Source organism: Netta rufina (assembly GCF_964035555.1).
Source record: "Netta rufina genome assembly, chromosome: 2".
In the NCBI taxonomy this organism is placed as follows: Eukaryota; Metazoa; Chordata; class Aves; order Anseriformes; family Anatidae; genus Netta; species Netta rufina.
In genome coordinates, this window is record NC_140124.1 from 105677770 (window position 1) to 105696968 (window position 19199).

At 43.8% G+C, this 19199-nt stretch overlaps 1 protein-coding gene across 2 annotated transcripts in view; it reads right to left on the bottom strand.

The window, feature by feature from the left end:
• Positions 1–477: 477 nt before the first annotated feature.
• The window catches only part of RALBP1 (ralA binding protein 1), a 28459-nt gene continuing 9737 nt past the window's right edge, over positions 478–19199 (bottom strand). For both annotated transcript variants that reach the window (XM_084281321.1, XM_084281322.1), the window contains exons 2-10: positions 14967–15260; positions 8024–8482; positions 6023–6372; positions 4883–5044; positions 4504–4635; positions 3827–3934; positions 3028–3149; positions 2492–2615; positions 478–2223 (exon numbers count right to left, since the gene is read on the bottom strand). In XM_084281321.1, the coding sequence (XP_084137447.1) occupies positions 1960–2223; positions 2492–2615; positions 3028–3149; positions 3827–3934; positions 4504–4635; positions 4883–5044; positions 6023–6372; positions 8024–8482; positions 14967–15210 (1965 nt within the window). In that variant the 5' untranslated portion in view covers positions 15211–15260 and the 3' untranslated portion in view covers positions 478–1959. The remainder of the gene's footprint in view (positions 2224–2491; positions 2616–3027; positions 3150–3826; positions 3935–4503; positions 4636–4882; positions 5045–6022; positions 6373–8023; positions 8483–14966; positions 15261–19199) is intronic.

The following is a 19199-nucleotide window of genomic DNA, read 5'->3' on the forward strand; positions in this document are numbered from 1 at the left end:
CTTGGTAAGAAGGCACCTTGGAGGGGTAAGGCAGCCTCAAAAACGTCACCTGAGCACCCTCAGCTCCTCACCTGCTGTTCATTAGACAAGTACCTGGAGATAATTTGAAAGAAAATTTTGAAGAAACGTTTCAGCTGTTTGGAAACTAAACTTCTGCTCACAGCTGCTGTGTGCCTGCAGAAGCAGCAATTCCACCTGTGTCAGATCTGACTGGTGAAGGCAGCAGGAACAAGCACAGCTGGTCTTGTGCTGGAAGTAATGACATGGGTAAAATGGAATGAATCTCTAATAATCTTTAATTTGATCAAATTGAACTTGATTTTCAGCTTAATTGTGGAAATTGTCTATGAAATTTGATTGTGGACAATGTTCTCATGTTCGTATCAGGTGCAGGGAGCTATCCAGGAAGGGTGACTTGTTTGCTTTAGAAAAATGTATTACACCTTACGAAGCAGATAAACTAGAAACTTCTTTCAAATGGCTGTTGAATTTATTTGCTTGATAAATACAATCCTAACAAAATAAAAGTTAACCAATATTAAGAGATTTTTCTGAAGAACATTAGAAAAATCCATGACAATTCAATAGGAATTAGTGTGAAATAAACAAAAAAAAAAGTTTAAATATTGCCAGCAAATATAAAATGTATGTAACGAAGGCAAGGGAGAATGCTTTAGTTTACATTTGTCATCTGACCACATTTTTTTGTGTTTATAAACTTTTTTCCCCAAATTTTAAAAAAATACTATGCTGTTTTCTCTAACATATCAAAGCATTATTTGTACAAAATCAAATCATGGCCAATGATTCACAACAGTGCAATAGATACAGAATATAACCACATCCGACAGGTGCCGAAAATAAATACCCAGATTTAAAAAACACGCCAGGCTCTCTGCACGCTGTGGAGCTTGCTGTCTGTCCTCGCCGTGACGGACGCGTCTCATGAGCATCTGCAACATCGAATGGCCCTGAAGCGCCGCCTGGCCGGAGGCTTTAGGGGGGCGGAGGCAGTGAAACAGCCAAACCGAAAGCAAGTCCCAGGGTGGTGGGGGTTAAACAACAAAAAGAGGCTCTCGCTGAACCCTCGCTGCCTCCAGCAAGCACAAGTGCAGCTGGAAGTAGGTATTGCTTGGTCAGGCAGGTTTCCCCGTTACTGCCTAAAGCATCCGTCAGTGGCTCACTCCGAGGGACCGGGACACAAAATGGGTTAAAAGAAAGCTGTTGGCTAAAGGGCAGCAGCAGGAGCACGGCCTATCCTACACAGGTACGATGAGGGCTGGTTTATAAATGAGCAAATGGGGTAACTACGCTGCTAAAAGAGGTGAGCGGCTCTCGCTGAACGGTTCATCATACAGAGACATAAATAACACCTGTAAAGTTTTACATTTATTCAGTACATCTTAAAACAAAAGAGAAATTTAAGGGCATGTTAGGTAAACATGATACCCCCCCAGTCTCCCAACTTTTCAGCCAACCCAGAATAAATTTAAAGCTCCCGTGTATATAATCTGCATCAGAAAGGTATCAAAGGCACAAGCAAGAAGTGACTAGGTTAATAAGCAGAAATGATGGTGAATGAGAATGAGCAGATTCACAAGGCAAATAATAAGTGTGGGTGGGTTTTTGTTCAGTTACTGAAAACGAGATCTTCAGTTCTGCTCTGATGAATGTAAATAATGGTTTTGGTTTAAAATAAAACTGTTACTGAATTATTTTAAATCACCTGAAGGAAACCAGTCTTGAAATAATCTGATACTAACTGGAAAACTCTTCTGGCCTTTCTCAACTCACCTGAGTCTGATGAGTAGAAGCCACAAGTGCTGGAGACAAAAGTCTCCAGGGCTTAAAAGAAGTTTCTTTACATAATGTACACAGCCAGCAATAATTGTGCAGTTTGACTCAAGTTACAGTAATTTGCACAGTTCAATTGATTTTAAGAACCTCCAAGGAGCCCGATCAAATGGGAGTTTCTTTCCTGTCTTTACTGGGTGATGGCTTGACTTGCTGCTCCTTGCTTGCTTTTGGCTGCTCTTTGGCTGCTTTTGTCTCCAGGACACTGTCTCTGGGCTGCTGAGAAACACCCCCGCGTTTTTCCGCCTCTTCTTCTTCCTGCACCTGCTGCTCTGATTTCGCTCGCTGCAGCAGCCGCAGCTGCACGCGCAGTTCGATGATGGCCTCTCGCTCCTCGTGAATTGCTTGGTTCAGGTGATTGTTCTTTATCTTTTCGGGAAGGAAAACAAACGTCAGTGCTCCTTAAACACAACTGCTGCAGCCTGGGGAGGCCAGTAAGCGTTGCACAATGAAGCTTTGCTGCTAACCCAGACAGCAGCGTGGCCTCGCACGCAGCAGTGAGTTAAAAACAGAGCATGTGGGTTTCATGCCTAGGCATGACTGACACAACACAATCTGTTAGCAGTGCAGGCACCTCTGCACAGCAAGTCACCACTGAGGAGGAGAACACCCATCAATACTAAGCTTCGAGTCTTACCTCCAACTCTTCGTTCTGCCGCTGCAAATCTTCCAGGATGACCTGCAGCTCCTCCTCATCTTCGCTCTCACTCTCGCTCTCAGAAGAATATTCCTCTGTTTCGCTTCGGCCGTGCTGCTGGCGACTGGAAGAGCAAGGACACGCCCAGATTGAAACGCTTCCTCAAGTTTGCCAGAATGGTAGCAAATTAAAAAGGTTAATTTATGGCTAGCAAATAATCTACAATGGTTTTAAAAACAAAATCAGAATTTGGTTTAAAATTCTAATTTAACAAATCAGTGATTTCCTGTGGAGGTGGTTTTCTTGGTGCAAAGGCCTCGTTCTCTTTGTATTGTCACCGCGTTGTTACATGAACAGAAAATATCTGGAAAGGTGCAAAGATTGGAGGTTTCAATAAAAGGAAGAGGCTTTCAAACGCACTGGTGTGCACAGGGTGATCTTTTCAGTGTGGCTCAGAGTATTGTTTCAGGAGAGCACACGTGCACATCAGCGTGCGTGCCTGGCTGGGGATCTGACCCGAGCAGTCTGCCTTTTACCTTTGTATTTCTGCTATTTCTGCGCGGAGGCGATCGATCTCTTCCTTCTCCGAGGCAATTTGTCTCCGCAGAAACTGCTCCATGGCCAGCAGTTCTTCTTGCTCCGTTAAGATCTCGTTCTCCTGCAATGATCAGTTAGTTCACTCAGAGCCTTGCCTTTATGCTCTGTGGGAGCACAGGCAGGGGCTGCTCCGCTGCTGTGCCCTGGGAAGCGCTGAGATAGGCAGTTCTGGAACCACCTCCAGGAGAGGTGCTCAGCCTGCCTGCTTTGAACTGAGTCACCTGGACCTCAAGCCAAATCCAAGTTCCAAACCATCACTGCCTGCTCTGATTCCTCAAGGTGATCGCTGCACTGAATAGTTGTGGCGACGATGCACCAAGTCCTGGCATGTTTGGCTGTTTCCTTAAATCACAGGGGAAAGCTCTGGATAACTAGAAAAACTAAATTCTAACAGATGGCTTTGAAGATGGATATAAAGAGGAAAGTGCAGAAGAGAGAAGATCAAAGCAACTGCAGGCAGAGGCAGGCAAAAAAGCCAGAAGAGTCGCCTTATTTCCTTTGATCAGCAGTAAAATCATTAACAGTACTACAGCTGGTTAGATTTGGAGTGCTTCCTAAACATGTAACCAACGCAGCCTGCTTTTGTTGTTGCAGCAGCTCCTTTCTGCCCTTAACAACAGAGCCCAGTTCCAGGCTCACTGTGGCAGGTACCATTCTTCCCCTACTTTATTTAGACTTAGTACCTGAAAGACACAGAACAAGAAAATACCAGCAGAAAGATCCGTGCTTGCCATCTACCTGTGCAAGTAGAATATTTATCACTTCTTCATTCTCATTCATTTCTTCTTTGGAGACATCCTCCTTCGAAAGGCTAGCAATTTCTTGTGCAATCTTTGTTTCACACTCCTGCCAGAGAAAAACACAGTTTTCAAAAGTCACTATTTACTGTTTTAAGCATGTAATGACTCCATGCTCTGTCGCACGTTGTTTTTAGTCATTCACTGTTTTACAAACGGCTGGAGGGTCACGGTACTGCTCCTCAGCCTTTTTAGAACTAAGATGAAAAAGCCTGCATGGAAAAGACTGAAAGGTGGTTTGATCTGACTGGGTTGCCTTTGCACGTTATCAAAATTTAGGGAATGCTCAGACATTTTGTTCTGAGTCATATGAATTGTAAGAGTTTCAACTAAGAAAATGTGAATGCACAGCAGGAAATCATACTGAAACACCTCAGTGGCACCCGTGCTTTATAAATCCACATTACTGCCCCCAGCATCCTGACCTGTACCGGAACCATCTCACAGTATTTTCAACTGTAAGATGAAACAGTAATGCTGAATGATGCTACCCAATAAACAGGGGTAAACAGTGAAAAACCTATAGCCATGGAACTTGGGAAGAATGGATGTTGTTAAAAATACCCTGACATAATTTTCATCTGTGATTTACATTTGGCCAATAAATAGGTTACCCACCTGCCTCTTAGCTTCTCTCAGTTTCCTCTTAAGAGCTGTTAAAATTCTTTGCACCTCCCAGAGTCTCTCTTCTTTGGATAAGTCTTTTATCCCTGCTTGCAAGTCTCGGTGTAAACAGTTCAGTAGGAACTCCTAGAAATATTGTCAAAGCAATTACGTGTCTATAAGTGTATCACAGCAGGGTAGAATGGGAAAAAAATAGTTCTGGCTTCATGACAAAAGGCTTGGAGTTCTGCTTTTCAAAGCATTACATGTGGTAACCCGCACAGGACAACTGTGATATAACCACAAAGTGCATTATTATATGCTTATAAGAATTTATCTTTGTCCTGGACTTGCCACATTCAGTAGAAACAAGAACACTGAGGTAATCACCAACCTGGCGTCTGATTTCTTCTTTGATGCTTTCTTGTGTTTCTGGCAGTGCCGGCATGGTTGCCATATTTGACCAACGGAGAGGTTTTGTCACCTGTTTTAGGGTCACGTTCCCAAAGAACTCTTGGACATGTGTAAAAAATACATAGAGGACACGGTTGCTGATCTGCAAAGAAAGGCCAGGGCGGTTAACAACACTGGTTAAGGCGATTTCTGCACATCACCTCTATCTGTGAGGCGTAACATCTTTCTCCAGAAATGCAACAGCCTTTAGTATCTGTTTCTCTAGTCTGAGAAATCTTTTTGCACAAAAAGATTAAAAACTGGGTTAAAAATTCTACTTCAGGTGGCCCAGTACTGGCCTCAAGGAATCGCTAGGCTGTCTCTTATCTGTGCAGCCGAGGTGTTTTCGTGCTAAGCTTGACATGTTCACGTCTCACCCTGCCACAATTATTTCCATCACTTATATTCATATAGAATTTAAGTTATACAGAAATTAATTCATTTTTTCTTCTTGACCACATAATGGAAGTTAGTGATAGCAAGAGGTAAAAGGGGAACACCAAGCATACCGTGCTATGGCCGGCCACCTTCTGTCCCCTCCCAAAACCTCAGAGTATTTTCTACAACTTCTCTCTCCGATGATTTAAAATAGTAGATAAAAAAGTAGTTGAAAGGAGCTGGTACTGTATTCCTTGCTTTAACATGAGACAGAAGCAAATATGGATTCTGATACGACATCATCCAATAAAATTTAAAAGTTTATCCTGAAAGAAGAACTAGAATTGTCACTACCTGTATTTTAATTGCTAAAATCTACTTCACAAGAAAGCGTGATTGGGCCTGCACCATTTTACATTAATTGTTGCTGCTTTTGTTACCTAGGAAATGACTGGCCCAGCAAAACAGCAGAGAATAACACCCAGCCCTTTTGCTGCCGGGCCGCCACCTCGACTCTTAATAAAAAAGCAAAGCTTTTCTGAAGCGTGGTTTTTCTTCTAGAAGCCCCACACCCCGTGCCACGTTCCCATCGTGGATGGGACTGATTCTGAGCTGCGTTTAATTCTCTGCAAGAGAATTCCTACAGAGAAGGCTTTTTTTGGGCTGACGTTCTGCCCTAATGCCTGCTGTGTGCTGCACGTACCTGGACAGTAGGGCTGAGCACTATGGAAATATTCTGGATGTTCATCTTTGTTTCCAGCTCCTTTGCAATGACGTGGTCCATATGCACAACCAGCCACGAGATGAGGAGGTGGTTACACTCCGGCAGCTCTTTCAGCAGCCTCTGGCACTCCTGAACCTTCTCAGCTTCTGTGCTCTTGCCACAAGCATCCTCGAAGCGGGGCATTAGCTCTTTGGTAAGCAAGTTTTCAGGCAGTTCTCGTAGGTATTGTTTCAGCAAGCTGGCTACAGTATTGGGCTCGTATTCTTCCAGGTTGGGAGATTCTTCTCGATCGTAGGCTGCTTTTAGCTCGTCGACTTTTGATTTTATTCCTTAAAATATTTAGATCAAGAATTAAGAGAAATCTTCAACTGTAAACGTGCAATAGTTAGAAAGGTCTTTTTTTTTTTTTTTTTTTTTTTTTGAGATGCACCTCTCCTTACAAATTAGGTTAATTGAAGGATACCTCTAAAAGTTATCTACACATGGCACAGTTAAAATCATGACTTGAAATTACCTGATCGCTGCCTCTGAGAGCACTGAGCTCTCCTGTGAGGCTAACCCAGAGCATCTCTGATGTTCTGACTCAGAACTGAAGTCAGCAGATGCCCTTGCATCAAGGAACATGAAATACACAAGGAAGGGTAGAGGAATGTAAAAACAATCATTTATCTGACTTCTTCCAGGCTGTTCAGTTCCACAGCCCTAAGCCAGTTAGCAAATACGGCCTTATCAACTCCAACACCATGCAACGGGTTCTACCTATCGGTGTTTTTATAGCTCAGTGATACTCACATCTTCCAAAAGTCAGACAAGTTTCGTTCTGAAAGCTCAAATGCTCACCTGACTTTCACTGACTTAACGCACTGCCACAGCTTGGCTCATATCAGGAAACAAAGCTAGGTGCAGCTAGCCCACGGCTAATGCCAGGTGAATTGTGCTCTGTTTCACGCCCAAATAAGTTGTCACAACTGCTAAGCCACTGCAATCGTCTTTCTGAGCTCTCTGAACAATCTTACCCACACCAGAGGGTGCTATTGCACTGGAGAACACGTAGGAAGCGCAAATGTCAAAAACGCCTTACAGCAAACAAACCTTCCGTGAAAATTCCCAACACATCATGCCTTGAAAAAAAAAAAAAATACACAGACAGGCTGTTCCAACAGGCAACACCAAGAAACTGCTTAAACCACCGTGGCATTTATGCACCCCTACCAAATACCACACAAATCAGCAGCAGAAAGGCAGCTTAACGAAGCCTTGAAAAATTGTTTGATTGCTGCTTTGCAGTGCTGGATCGTAACTTGTTTCCAAAGCTTCTCCTCGAGTTCCTTTTCTCACTAAACTTTCTCCTACACGTTCACACGGAAGTACTTACATGAGATTGAGGGCACGGGGAGTTCACAAAGGGCCTGTTTTGTTTAACGTGGCTAAAACCGACTGCGATTTATGTAAGCTGCTGTTACACAACTGCCGTGGTTAATTACCCTGGCTGTGGCTAAGGCTAAATGCCGAAACTCGCATTTTCTGCCTATTAGTGGCTCTGCTCGAACAAAAGGAGTTTTTATGAAAAAAAAAAAAAATACAGCGGAAAAAACAACAGTGGGAAGCTGAAGTAATGAAAAGGCTACTTCTCTTCTCTGCCCTTCCCATCAATTAGCAGAGTAATTCTTAATGCAGAAGTAAAAAATAAAAATTATGTACAAGCTTGCCAACCCAGTGAGCTTTATTCATAATCACCATCCTCTCAGGAAAGGCCCAAAGCCGCGTATTTTTACGGCCATTAGCAGTACCCTCGTGTTAGCAACTTCTCTGCTATTGCAGCCCGAGGGGTTTGCTGATCCGGAGCTACCTGATTATCTTTGAGATAGCTGAAATCTGTACCGAGACACTATAAACAGTGTCTCGAGGTGCTGGAAGTGGTAAAAACAACGCGAAACGTGCAAGACCTTAACCACGTGCACGGCCGCGCGCCCGCAGTACCTGACACTCGGTAGATGCCTTCGCACTTCATGCCGTACTTCTCGACGTAGTCTATACATTCACGGAACACGGCCGGCAGGCGGATGCCATCGTACATCATGGTCCTGTCCACCGCGTCAGACAAAGGAATGCCAAACACAGGCCTGTGACTGGGCACATCCACTTGAGGTATCTCTGGCTCCTGAATTGGCTTCTTCTTTTTCTTCTTCTCTTTCCACTGTTTTACGACGTCCGCTGCGGTTAAGTCTTTTGACTTCTTCTCTTTATGCTTGTCTTCCTTATGCTTGTCTTCCTTGTGTTTTTCATCTTTGGGTTTCTCTTTTATTTTAAAATCCTTTTCCTTCTTTTTGGAAAAGCTGGGCTTCTTGAAGACGTGTATTCCCTTGGACCGCTTCAACTTGGAAGGGCTTTCAGCCTCGTCACCGGAGCTGTCCTCCTGAAAGGCAGCGTAACCTTCGGCTGGTAGGAAAGGGGGGCAAGAGGAAAAGCAAGAGGACAGCTGTGAGTTTGTTCTCTTTCCAGACTTATAACTAGGAGAGAAAGGTAATATATAAGAAGGAGGGAGCAGTTATGTGTTAAAGCAGTGCCTGCCTGACTCTTCAAGATGGTTTTCTACAGCTGTTACACAATTAAGTGGACAAAGACTAAATGAAGGTCGCAGTTGCATCAAAGGAGCCTCAGGGCTCCTGAACAATCTAAACAATTAATGCTTCGTGTACTTACTCATAATGGCAATGTCCATCCTAAGGGCTAGCTTCCCATCTAATAGTCAAGGAAATGCAAAATAAAAACAACTGTCTGGCAACTTCTCTACGGTCCTGTAAGCAATAGTATAAGAGTCGCTGTTAAGGATCGGCCACCACACGCACGGAAGGCTAACAACAGACTTCAGACCAAACTACACGTCAGCCCCAACCCCGCTCCAACGTGTTACGCATTTGCAGATGAGCACGAAGCTCATGAAATTTCAGCCTCAAAAAAAAAAAAAAAGGAAAAAAAAAAAAGGAAGAAGTCCAAGCAAACTTACTTTTCTGCAGGGAGGATAAAACAACTGCAGTACCACTAGCACAATACCTGCCGGTGAAGCCGTGCGTTTGCCTTAACAAGCGTGGGGGAGAGCTTCAAACGAGTCCTTGGGCAGAAGGCACTGTCTCAGCAGCAAAACACCAGGCGTCATTTAAAGCACGGGCACCGGAGCTTTTACTAATTCCGCCTCTGCAGCTGGCCCTGCCTAGCCTCCAGGCAAGAACGAGGAAATCTTTAAAGGTAGATTACGACAACAAAAAAAACAACCAACCCACCCCAACAACAAGCACGACCTAAACCAACGTACAAACCGGAGCCACTTCCAATCAATGACTTGTGATTTTACATACACAGAGCCCCGTGTGAGGAAGGCAAGCCTGAAACCTGATCAAGGAAGAGACATTTTACCTGTCTATAACATGGGACTATCATCAAAGAATTACAGCTGTTTGACCAACTTTCTCATCCTGGACTCTTCCCTAGGCCTACCGAACACACGTGCTTCCAGGGAAGAAATTTCCTGTCCAAGTGAATTTTTAATATAAAAAAATGCAAATGTTAACTGGAGAACGACCAGCAACCAGGCCTCATCTTCCTACTTTACTGGCTGTATCATTGCTGACTCTTTTTGTAAACTAAAAACTGGAATGGGAAAGGAGTAAGGACTCCAGTCCCACTGTGATAAGGAGAGAACTGCTGAGAACATCACCGCTAGGTTTTGTGAGATTGAGATGGGGCTGGCACTGAGAGTAAGACAAGGCTCACAGATGTCGTTCCCCAGCAGAAAGCTAAATCGTCACCAGCCAGAGCCCCAGACTTCCCAGTGGCTCCCCCAGCAGATCAGTGTGACCACTACTGGCACATTCTCAGCACCAGCAGAGGGAATCACGCTCAGAGGCTGATGTCAGCAGCAGGCAAAGCGCCCGTCGCCTCTTTCCGCACTTGGTGTCGCAACGCAGGCCTTCTAGGGCTCTGCCAGATCTTTGGTAATGTAACACCAGCAACGGCCGTTCCTGAAACTGGTATTTCTTGACTTTGCGAGAAGACAAGAAGCAGCAAGTCACAGACATAACCCCTCTACCCCAATCTGTCCCAGCAACATAAGTTTGGAAATCCATACTGAGTACAGATTCACCGGGAATCTCTCACCCATACCATCAGGGGGCTTCTACACCCTTCAGAGCAGGCTGACTCCGCTTAGAAATAACCACAGTTCTGGTAATAAAATCACTCCAGCTGCTTCATCAGAGATGCATTTTCTTCTGTATAAATTTAGGTTGTTTACCAAAAGCACTCGATAAATAAGAACAATTACCTATCGCTAGTGAATGATTTCTGCTCACTGTTTCCTCAAGACCCTTGGTACTAACAGCCTGCGTCTCCCACCACCCTGTAATATGTGCCAGAGATGTTTTCCTGCACTTACAGGGATAAGTATCAATTTAATAAGTACTCCACTGCCACAAATGTAATGGCTGGACTACCTGCAGTTCCTTGGCTCCAGCATCTTTAAAACTCCTACAGATGTGTTACTGAGTGCTTATACTGTGCATGATGTTGCAAGTATAGCTTTTGGCTTACTGAAAATAATGAAAATCTCTTCAAAATACATTAAAAGACTCAGTGTTACTCTGGTAGAATCTGATTTACAGAACTAAAAGCTTTGTCATGCAGTAAGGCCACTGTAGAAGTGCAACACTGCAAACCTACTGTAAGACAGATTTTGTGCATCAGGTTTCTGACGAGTTTCACATCATTTGTACTTCTCTATCTTATTTTGGTTCCCTGGGGATCTGCATGCCTCTGCAGTTAGCTCACTAGAAGAAAACACGGACTGTTTTTACACACAGAAGATCAGTGGGTGAAACGTGACTACAAAGGCCAACGAGCAATGTTAGTATCGGTTATTTATTCCGTTTGTCAGAGGCTTTGCCACCAACTTGTACACCCTTTCTAAATAAAATAAGAAGGACACACAAGCATAATGACTTTCAATTATATCGCGTTGCTTTTAACTCACATTCAGCTCAGCAATAAAATCCGATCACTCCTAAACAAGTTTGCACTCACATTGCTTCGTTTCCCCTTGCAAGGAGAGCAAACGAAGTTTGCCCTCATGTGCATCACAGGCAGAAAATTCCAGTGATGTCTTATTCTGTAGACCTGGGAACTGCCTTCAGAGCTGCTCAACACATGAAATCAATAAAAATAATGTTTTCTTTCCAATGGCAGCCGCTCGGTTATTGTGCAAGATGACAATGGCCTCCTCACAATTTCTAACAGCCCTCTCTCTGAAGGGTTGGTCTCCGCTGCTAGGACTCATTTCCATCAGCATTTTGCACAGAACGGAAGGATCGTAAGCACAGAGACAACTCATCATCTCAGGGCTTTATCTGGAACAGCTGGGAATACCATGAGCGCTTTTGTGTGGCTGCCAGACAGCCACACTGCTGATACATTCCTGAGCAGAAATCGGTTAGGAGAAAAATCCCACAGGATGATGACAGGCTCCTGTCTTCTAGCTGTTGGTGCCCGTCCGAAAGAGCTGCAGATTCCTAGGACCTCACACAAGATAGAAACTCCAGAGAGGAAGATAAAGGTTAGCACACAGCTGGGGACCAAGCAGTGTTCAGAGCAGGTCCCCAAGCCAGTAGCAGGAGTATTTACGTTCTCATCTACATCCCCCAAAACATGGGGAACCTTCCCCAGGACATTAGGGATTCAGACTTCAAGAAGACTGCCTGAAAAATTCAGAAGATTGGTTGAACTGTAAACTAAACTGTCTTGTGAAGGGATAACAATTCTCTATTTTCTAAAGACATATTTAAAGAAAATGGTTACAAATGAAAAAAATCCTAGCTCCATATTGAACCCACCCTGCCCAGCGGTAAGCTACAGCTCTTTCTTCATAAGTATTTCTTACAATCTTTTGTAAGGAATTGCATCTTTTATGCATTTTTTTTTTTTTTAATCAACACATGATTACTGAAAGGAGGTTAAATATTTATTTTGTAACATCAGTTCTTCCGGTCACTGTCTCATAAAAACCATTCCTGCTTCAATAACAATCTGGTTTTGCTCTCATGCTGCACAAGTTCTTGCATGATGCACAAGGGCTGTTTTGAGCCAGGAAACAGATTCAAATTAAAACTATCCCCATAAAAAGAAAATACATTTTAACCCCTTAAGTCACCTAAAATAACTCTACAGCTGACCTCCACTCTGGCTGTCACAGAGGAGTGGGGAATAGAAACCGCAGGCACATGAAAACCAATACGCCATTTCATTTTTTTATTTTTTCCAACCATTTCCAAAACATCTTTAGCATTTTTTCTTAGAGTAATTGCTGTGTACTATTAGGTTATTGCCACTAACATTAAAAATATCAAATCACTATATTATCCATATAGAATAAGTGATCCCTTGCAAGCATACCTTTTTTTTTTTTTTTTTTTTTTCAATACATAACACTACTGAAGTAAGGAGTACCTTGCTCCTCCTGCAGGTAAGATTTATCTGAAAAACTCACCCAAATAACCATGGGGTATCTGTCCTTCTCTCTCCATATACCCTCCTGTTCTTAAAGCATTACTGAAATTTATTCTTAAGACTATTTAAAAAAATACCTCCACATCTTTGTAGGATTAAACTTGCACACAGTTTCAGGAGTTTGGATGACAACGTCATTGATTCAGTAATATTTTAATTTCAATACACATTCACTCTGTCATCACTTAGTATAAACACTTGTCTTTTTTTCTCAATGAAATGCTCGATTGTGTTTGTTTAAATCCCAAATTACTTGACCACAGCAGGCTGTGTATTGCCTAAATGTCAAAGCATGGGGCGAGAAAAGCTACCAGAGAAAAGAAACAATCTGAGTGCGTGTGACAGAATAAGGTGGAATCGAAAGTACAGAAGGAATAACAAGAGCCTAAGCTGGAAGGGGAATTCTTGAAATCAGCCACGTTAAGCAACCGTAAAGAACCCTTGTTCCCTTACATAAGTGGAATGCCTCCTCAGAGTACATTTACAGAAACGTCCATGTTTGGATTGCATGAGAGATACCGAAAGCTTTCTAGTTAACTTACTCTTGTATCTGACTGGCAATTATAGGACTTGCGTACAATAGGGCTAAGATGTGCTGAATGTGTTTCATATTACAGCTGCAAGAGATAATTTGATTCTTCCTGCAGTTTGCATTTTTGTGGTTTTGATGATTTTTCCCATCTTTCAAGCTTCAAAAATGCTTTACATCAGCTACACAATGCGTTATAATCTCTTGTGGAAGAAAGCGGTTACTTTGCTAATGTGCACAGACCCGCATTTACTTGCTAAAGAAGCATTTTTCCTCCTCATTCTTCAGTTTGCCTATAGGCATGAGACATGCTGAATTACACCACAAGGAAACCCACTCTGTGTAATGCTGACCTCTAACAATTCTAAATTTAGAGGCATCTCATTGAGAATTATAAAAGAAAGCTGATGTGCAAAGAGGGAAAAAAACAGCTAATGGCTTTATTTTAGACCCATCCAATACAGCTTTTTTTTCTACCACCAATTCAGTATTAGCATTAGGTTAATGTCATTTACAAGAGGAAAAAAAAACACAAAGGTATCGGTTTTCTCAAGTACCAACTTAAACTGCTAGTTTTAACTAAAGAATAACATATTTTTGAGTTACAGTATCCTTTGGGCACACAGCCATTAGTTAGTAACAATAGCCCTCCGAAACTGTGGCAGAAGCAACAATTCCTGCATTCCTGGAAATTGGTTTGATTTATAGTGCTGTGGCAGCAAATTCTTCAAGAGTTATTATTTAAATATGTGCGTGCTTGTTACAAACAGTCACTATCTTCATTCTAACACGCCAGAATATTGCCTGCTGTCTCACTGGTTTTGATCTTCCAAATTGCACTTTTAGGAAGCAGCAAGGTGCAACGGCATCCAGAGCTTCCTGCCTTCCGAGACACGGGCAATGGAGAACACGAATATTATTTTGAAACTCTGTTTAAACAAATAAATCACTGAAATTCAGGCCGTGATACTTGGGTTTTAGAGGGTTGGACAGTAGGGATCTTTCGGACACAGGGTGCTCAGCATCAGCTCAGTATTTCTAAGTGCTTTGTTCTTTCAGATTATGTAGGAAAATTATAGGAAAAAAAAAAAAGCAATTTCACGTTTCCAAAATTTTCTACACCACTCCAAAGTCAGCAATCAAGATTTCTCTTCTGTTACTCTGGGTGGTTGGGTGAGGGTATTTCCCTTAAAGGAAAGTTTCCAGTTTGGATACAGGTACACTGACAAAGACCAACTCTTACAGTCTTTTACTTTCAACCCTTACTCTGCCAGTTCCTAATCCGATGCTGGCTTGCACGTTTTTGAATTCTTCCATAACACCTAGGTAATGCTGGAGGACACCACATGGTTAGACTAAACTAAGAAGCTAAAGAAAAAAGGACCTATTTTATGACTCTTGTCATAAGATGTAAAATTCAGATCAAACTTACAGCTCTATTTTAGCTAGTGTTTCAGCTAAAATGTCAAACAGCACATATTTCGAAATCCACTTCAAAATCTCTACTTAGGATCAGAGCAGATAATGAGGTAAGAACCCCGTGCCAGGCAATTACTAACACTTTGTTAAAGATGTTGGATAAACATGTTTATTGGTAATTCTGGCATGTGCTTGGCACCTGTGCCCATGCAATCCTTTATGTGGTTAGGGGATTTTTTTGGAAGAGAAACAGGTATTGCATACAAAGTCTGTTTGAGTAAGCTCACTTCCTTCACAGTTAAACAGGTTTAAGGAAAAAGAAACAACAGCAAACCAGTGGGAACACTGAGCAATTTTGAGAAAGAAAGAAAGAGAGAAAGAGAAATGGGAAGCATGAAATAAGCCAAGTTGCCTACTCACTTCTTTTTTCTTTCTTCTTAAATTTTCCTTTCTTCTTCCCATGCTCCTTTTCATCATCAGATACTATATCTGGGGGCTCATGCAAGCTGTCATGAGGTGGCGAGGGCTCACCGGTGCGGTACAACCCCGGGAATTTTGTAGGACTGATTTCTTCAGAGCTGGGAGTACGAGCAAGACCCCCGCTGTGTTCTACCCGACGGTGTTCACTGGGGCTGCTAGTGGGAGGCAGGAAGCACTCGGTCATTCTGATTCCCTGATATCCAAGTGAAAGCTTCTGCTACCTGTCCATCACACCTGGAGCAGGGAAAAGAAAAAGAAAAAACATCACAATTTGAAGCAATGCTTTTCAAACACCTTGTTTAGAACTCCGTCCAGAAAATATTACAGACAGCATTTGCAATGAACACTGAAAGGGACATCATGAGGCAGGAATATAACAGCAGGTCCTAAGCTCAGTGTTTGCAGAATCTGCCCATTAACTCCTAAGCCATATTAACAGAGCTGCTATTTCGGCCACCTCTGCTTTATAGTGTGTAAAACATTACATATTAAGTCTGTATTTTTACATTTGAAGCAACTCTTACAGAACGCAGAGGCAGTTTGCATGCTGATTGTTAACGTTTATTATGAACTAGTCAGCTAACTTTAAATTTGTTACATAAAATAGGGTTGTCTGGAAGCTCGGGGTGTTTGCGAGCACCGCAGCTGCACGAAGATCATTTTCATCTTTCCCAGGCATATTTTATAGATGCAAATAAGAACTTGCTTGGCCTGTTGCAGTAAGACAGAAAAAAAGAGTCTTGAAGTCAAATCCATCTTCAGATCATGCTAATGCAAAGTAAAGAAGGTAAAGCAAGAACAATCAAGTTTTTTAATCATCTACAGCAATCTCAACTTCAAGTTTGAAGAAGTTTTATATTGGGTCATCAGCACCCAGATGCTGGTATGTCGTTTGCTTGGGAGCTGTAGCAAAATAACCAAAAAGCAAAAAATATTTCTATCCATGCAGCTGGATGACAGCTCAAGTCACGGTCAGACACTAACTCTCATCTAGCTCACGTCTGTGCTGCTGTTTAAAGGAGTGCTTAAATCTACTGGAAGACAAACAGAAGGGAGAACGATGATTTTTAAAGCTCCATCAGCTCCATGACCCGGCTGTCTCTGCAGCCATGCAAACGTCACGGCAACTGACAAAGTCATCAAGGTGGCTGTGGGGCCGCTGCCCCAGAAAACAGAATTAAAGCACATTACGATTGCACACCAGGGCACACCAGACCTACCTCCACGAGTATTCGAGGTACAACAACAGCACATCCAGATGTAATAGCTCTGGCTTCTGCCCTAGCCATCAGCTTCTAAAGCACTCATGCTGTTTAATGCAGATAGGGAGATCACAAGGAAGGACAAAGTAGCCAACACTTTGCTAAGCTAGACAAATGATCACGGATACTCAGGATTTTATGAAATCCTCATTCAGGGAAACAAAAGATACCCACTGGCTAAGCAGGAACTCAACGTCCAGGTCCCTAAAGCTTTAGGCTAAAGAGATATCCACAAAAAGGTCAATGTTTGCATTTACAGAAGCACATTCACTACCACCAGCAGCACGGTCATACCTCACCTGAGTATGGGGATGAGCAGTACACGTCCTACGCATCACCTCCCTTATTTCATTCACCAAAAAAACACAACCTCAAAAGCTGTTGAGCAGCAGACACCATTTCAAGGTAACTGATGGAATGAAATTAGAAAGACTACACATCATTTCTTCTAGTGAACAGGATGCCTTAGCCTCTGGTCTATGTCTAGAGTGGGCAAGACAGGTAAGCGTGAAGAGGGAAAGGATAAGGTCGCTGTGAAGGATGGAAAGAGCAACCTGGAAAAGTGGTGCCTCGCTTCTAGCCTCCAGCACATTACACAACACCCTACAGCAGCGTTTTACTCAGCTGCTCAGCTCCTGGGGTCTTATTTACAGACAGGGAGAATACAGAAAACAACACTGAATTGTGTTTTGCCGGGTTAATAATTTTAAACACGTCCAGCTAAGTGGTGGTGGTGGTTGTTGTTTTTTTTTTCTTCCATTATTTTTAAACCCTCATCCTTCAGTTCTCTGCAGGCAGACCAGAGCGAGAAACTAATGATGTGAAACAAAGTAGCTCGCTGCAGGAGAGCGCTCAGGGAGTGCTTATGGAAGGAGCAGCTCCTCAGCTGTGGATTTGAATAGGGCACAGCGAGACACGGGACTGGGAAGGGAAACGAAATATTCATGAGATCTTTTATACTGCTCATTCTTTATTCTAGAGACACTAAGAGAAAGAAGAAGGGTCCTGCTGGGAGGATCCTCTCTCCGCCGTGACCCTTTCTTCCCGGCCTGTTACTGCGTCAGTCCTCTGAAGCCACCCGACCCCTCTCTGAGCAGCTCAGGGCTGTGGTACAGCTCCATCACCCGCACCGCACTTCGTTCTCTGCATTTTCCCTGTCCTTTCCAGCTTTGTTTTCTTTACCGCCCGCTGCTAGTGCTGCCACGGCTCCAGCCTGATTTCTGTTTCATCCTCAGCAGGTCACACACAACATGCTTCGGCCTCTCTGACCCTCTCCTCGCTCAGGCTCACGTTTGCTCCTCCCTTGTTCTTTATTCCGTCGGTTCCTCCCCTCCGGCTGCACGCTGCTTGCTTCCAGACGCGCCTGCTCAGACCTACCTATCCTCTTCAGTTCTCCCAAAAACAAGGTTCAGGGAAAGTCTTCCTGCCCAACGTGGAGCTGAGCATGCAGAATAACTGTGTCACAAAAATTGGCAGCAACACATTAAAGAGGCCCTGTTTGAAGGACCAAACTCACAGCCCTCTTTCATTCGGTACAAAAGGCTCCTTTATTTCTGTTTCGCACTGAGCCTCTATTAGGATTTTGGGCCTCATAACAAATTGCAACAGCTGAAGTGAATTGAAGCAGGTGACTGCAGGCACAGATGCTGCTTCGTAAAACCGCTGAGCAGAGTAAGGGACACTGGGAATTCCGCTACAGGAATTACACAGAAGTGTGGAGGACGTCCCCAGGTCACCCCACTTGGCCACACACTGAAAATCCGGATGTCCCACTGAAAATGGCCCCAGCAGAGGACGGAGGCAGAGTGGGAACCGACTGCCTTCACTCCGCGAGAGCAGGGTCCAGACCACAGCCATGTGTCTCATCATTGGTGTTCAGCCCAAAACACCTGGCCACACGTGAAGAAGTGATGTTACTCAAAGACACGAGGCACGCTGCTCTGGGGGGAAATCACCCCAGTAATAAGCACAGCTCCACTTTGGAAAGCAGTGAGACAGAAGAGGAAAGGAGAAAAACTACCAGCTGTGGTCTAAGCACGTCAGAGCGCTTCAGAAACGGTGAGTGGTGCTCCCTGATACAACGGCTGGTGAAAAAAGATGACTTGGAGGTGAGAAGACAGAGTCTGAAGCGAGTTACTTACTGAGACTACACAACACCTGAGACGTGGCTAAGTTCTGCACCTAGCTCAGGCTGCTGCAAAGCCGTGGGCCTTCCAGGATGGCACAGCTTAGGAGGCCCCAAATGAGTCATCTTGTATCTCCAGCTATCTGTCAGCTACAGCGACAGCTTGGGCAAAGAGCAAGGTTTTTACTCGCTCTTTTAGTCACCCACCAGTCCCCAGGTGCACCAACAGCGCCCCTTTCTCGGCTGAACAGGGCAATGTGAGCACGGGAAGAGAAAGCCAAGTGCATCAAGCAGACGAGCAAAGCTAGTTTACAACTTCACCAGTCAGAGCAGTCACACAAACAGCATGAAGTAACCCTCGTGAGCCATTCACTTTCCAGAACTGGCACTAATTAAAGCTTCAGTGTACTAATTTCTCGTTCCATGGTCTAGCCCCACAGCTTCCAGGCTCAACCCTTCTCCTTTAGTTTCTCCATTCCCTCTCCCGCAGCCCCATTCCTCCACCACCAGCCCTGTCCCTCTCCTCTCTCACAACCTCCTTCTCACCACCAAGACCCGCACAACTTTGGTTTCACCATTCCTCCTCTCCACACCCAGTGCTTCATCTAATCTCACTTCGTGGCTGCTCGCCGTTTCCTAGCTTTTCCCTTCCCACCTCCTGTTTCTTCCACGTTCAGTCCTGCTTAGGGCTTCTCAGAAGTACGCTCCAGCCACAAGCAAGGAAATTTGGGAGTTCATGTCCTGCCAGACTTCGGTTTCCCCTCTACAACACAAATAGCATTAACA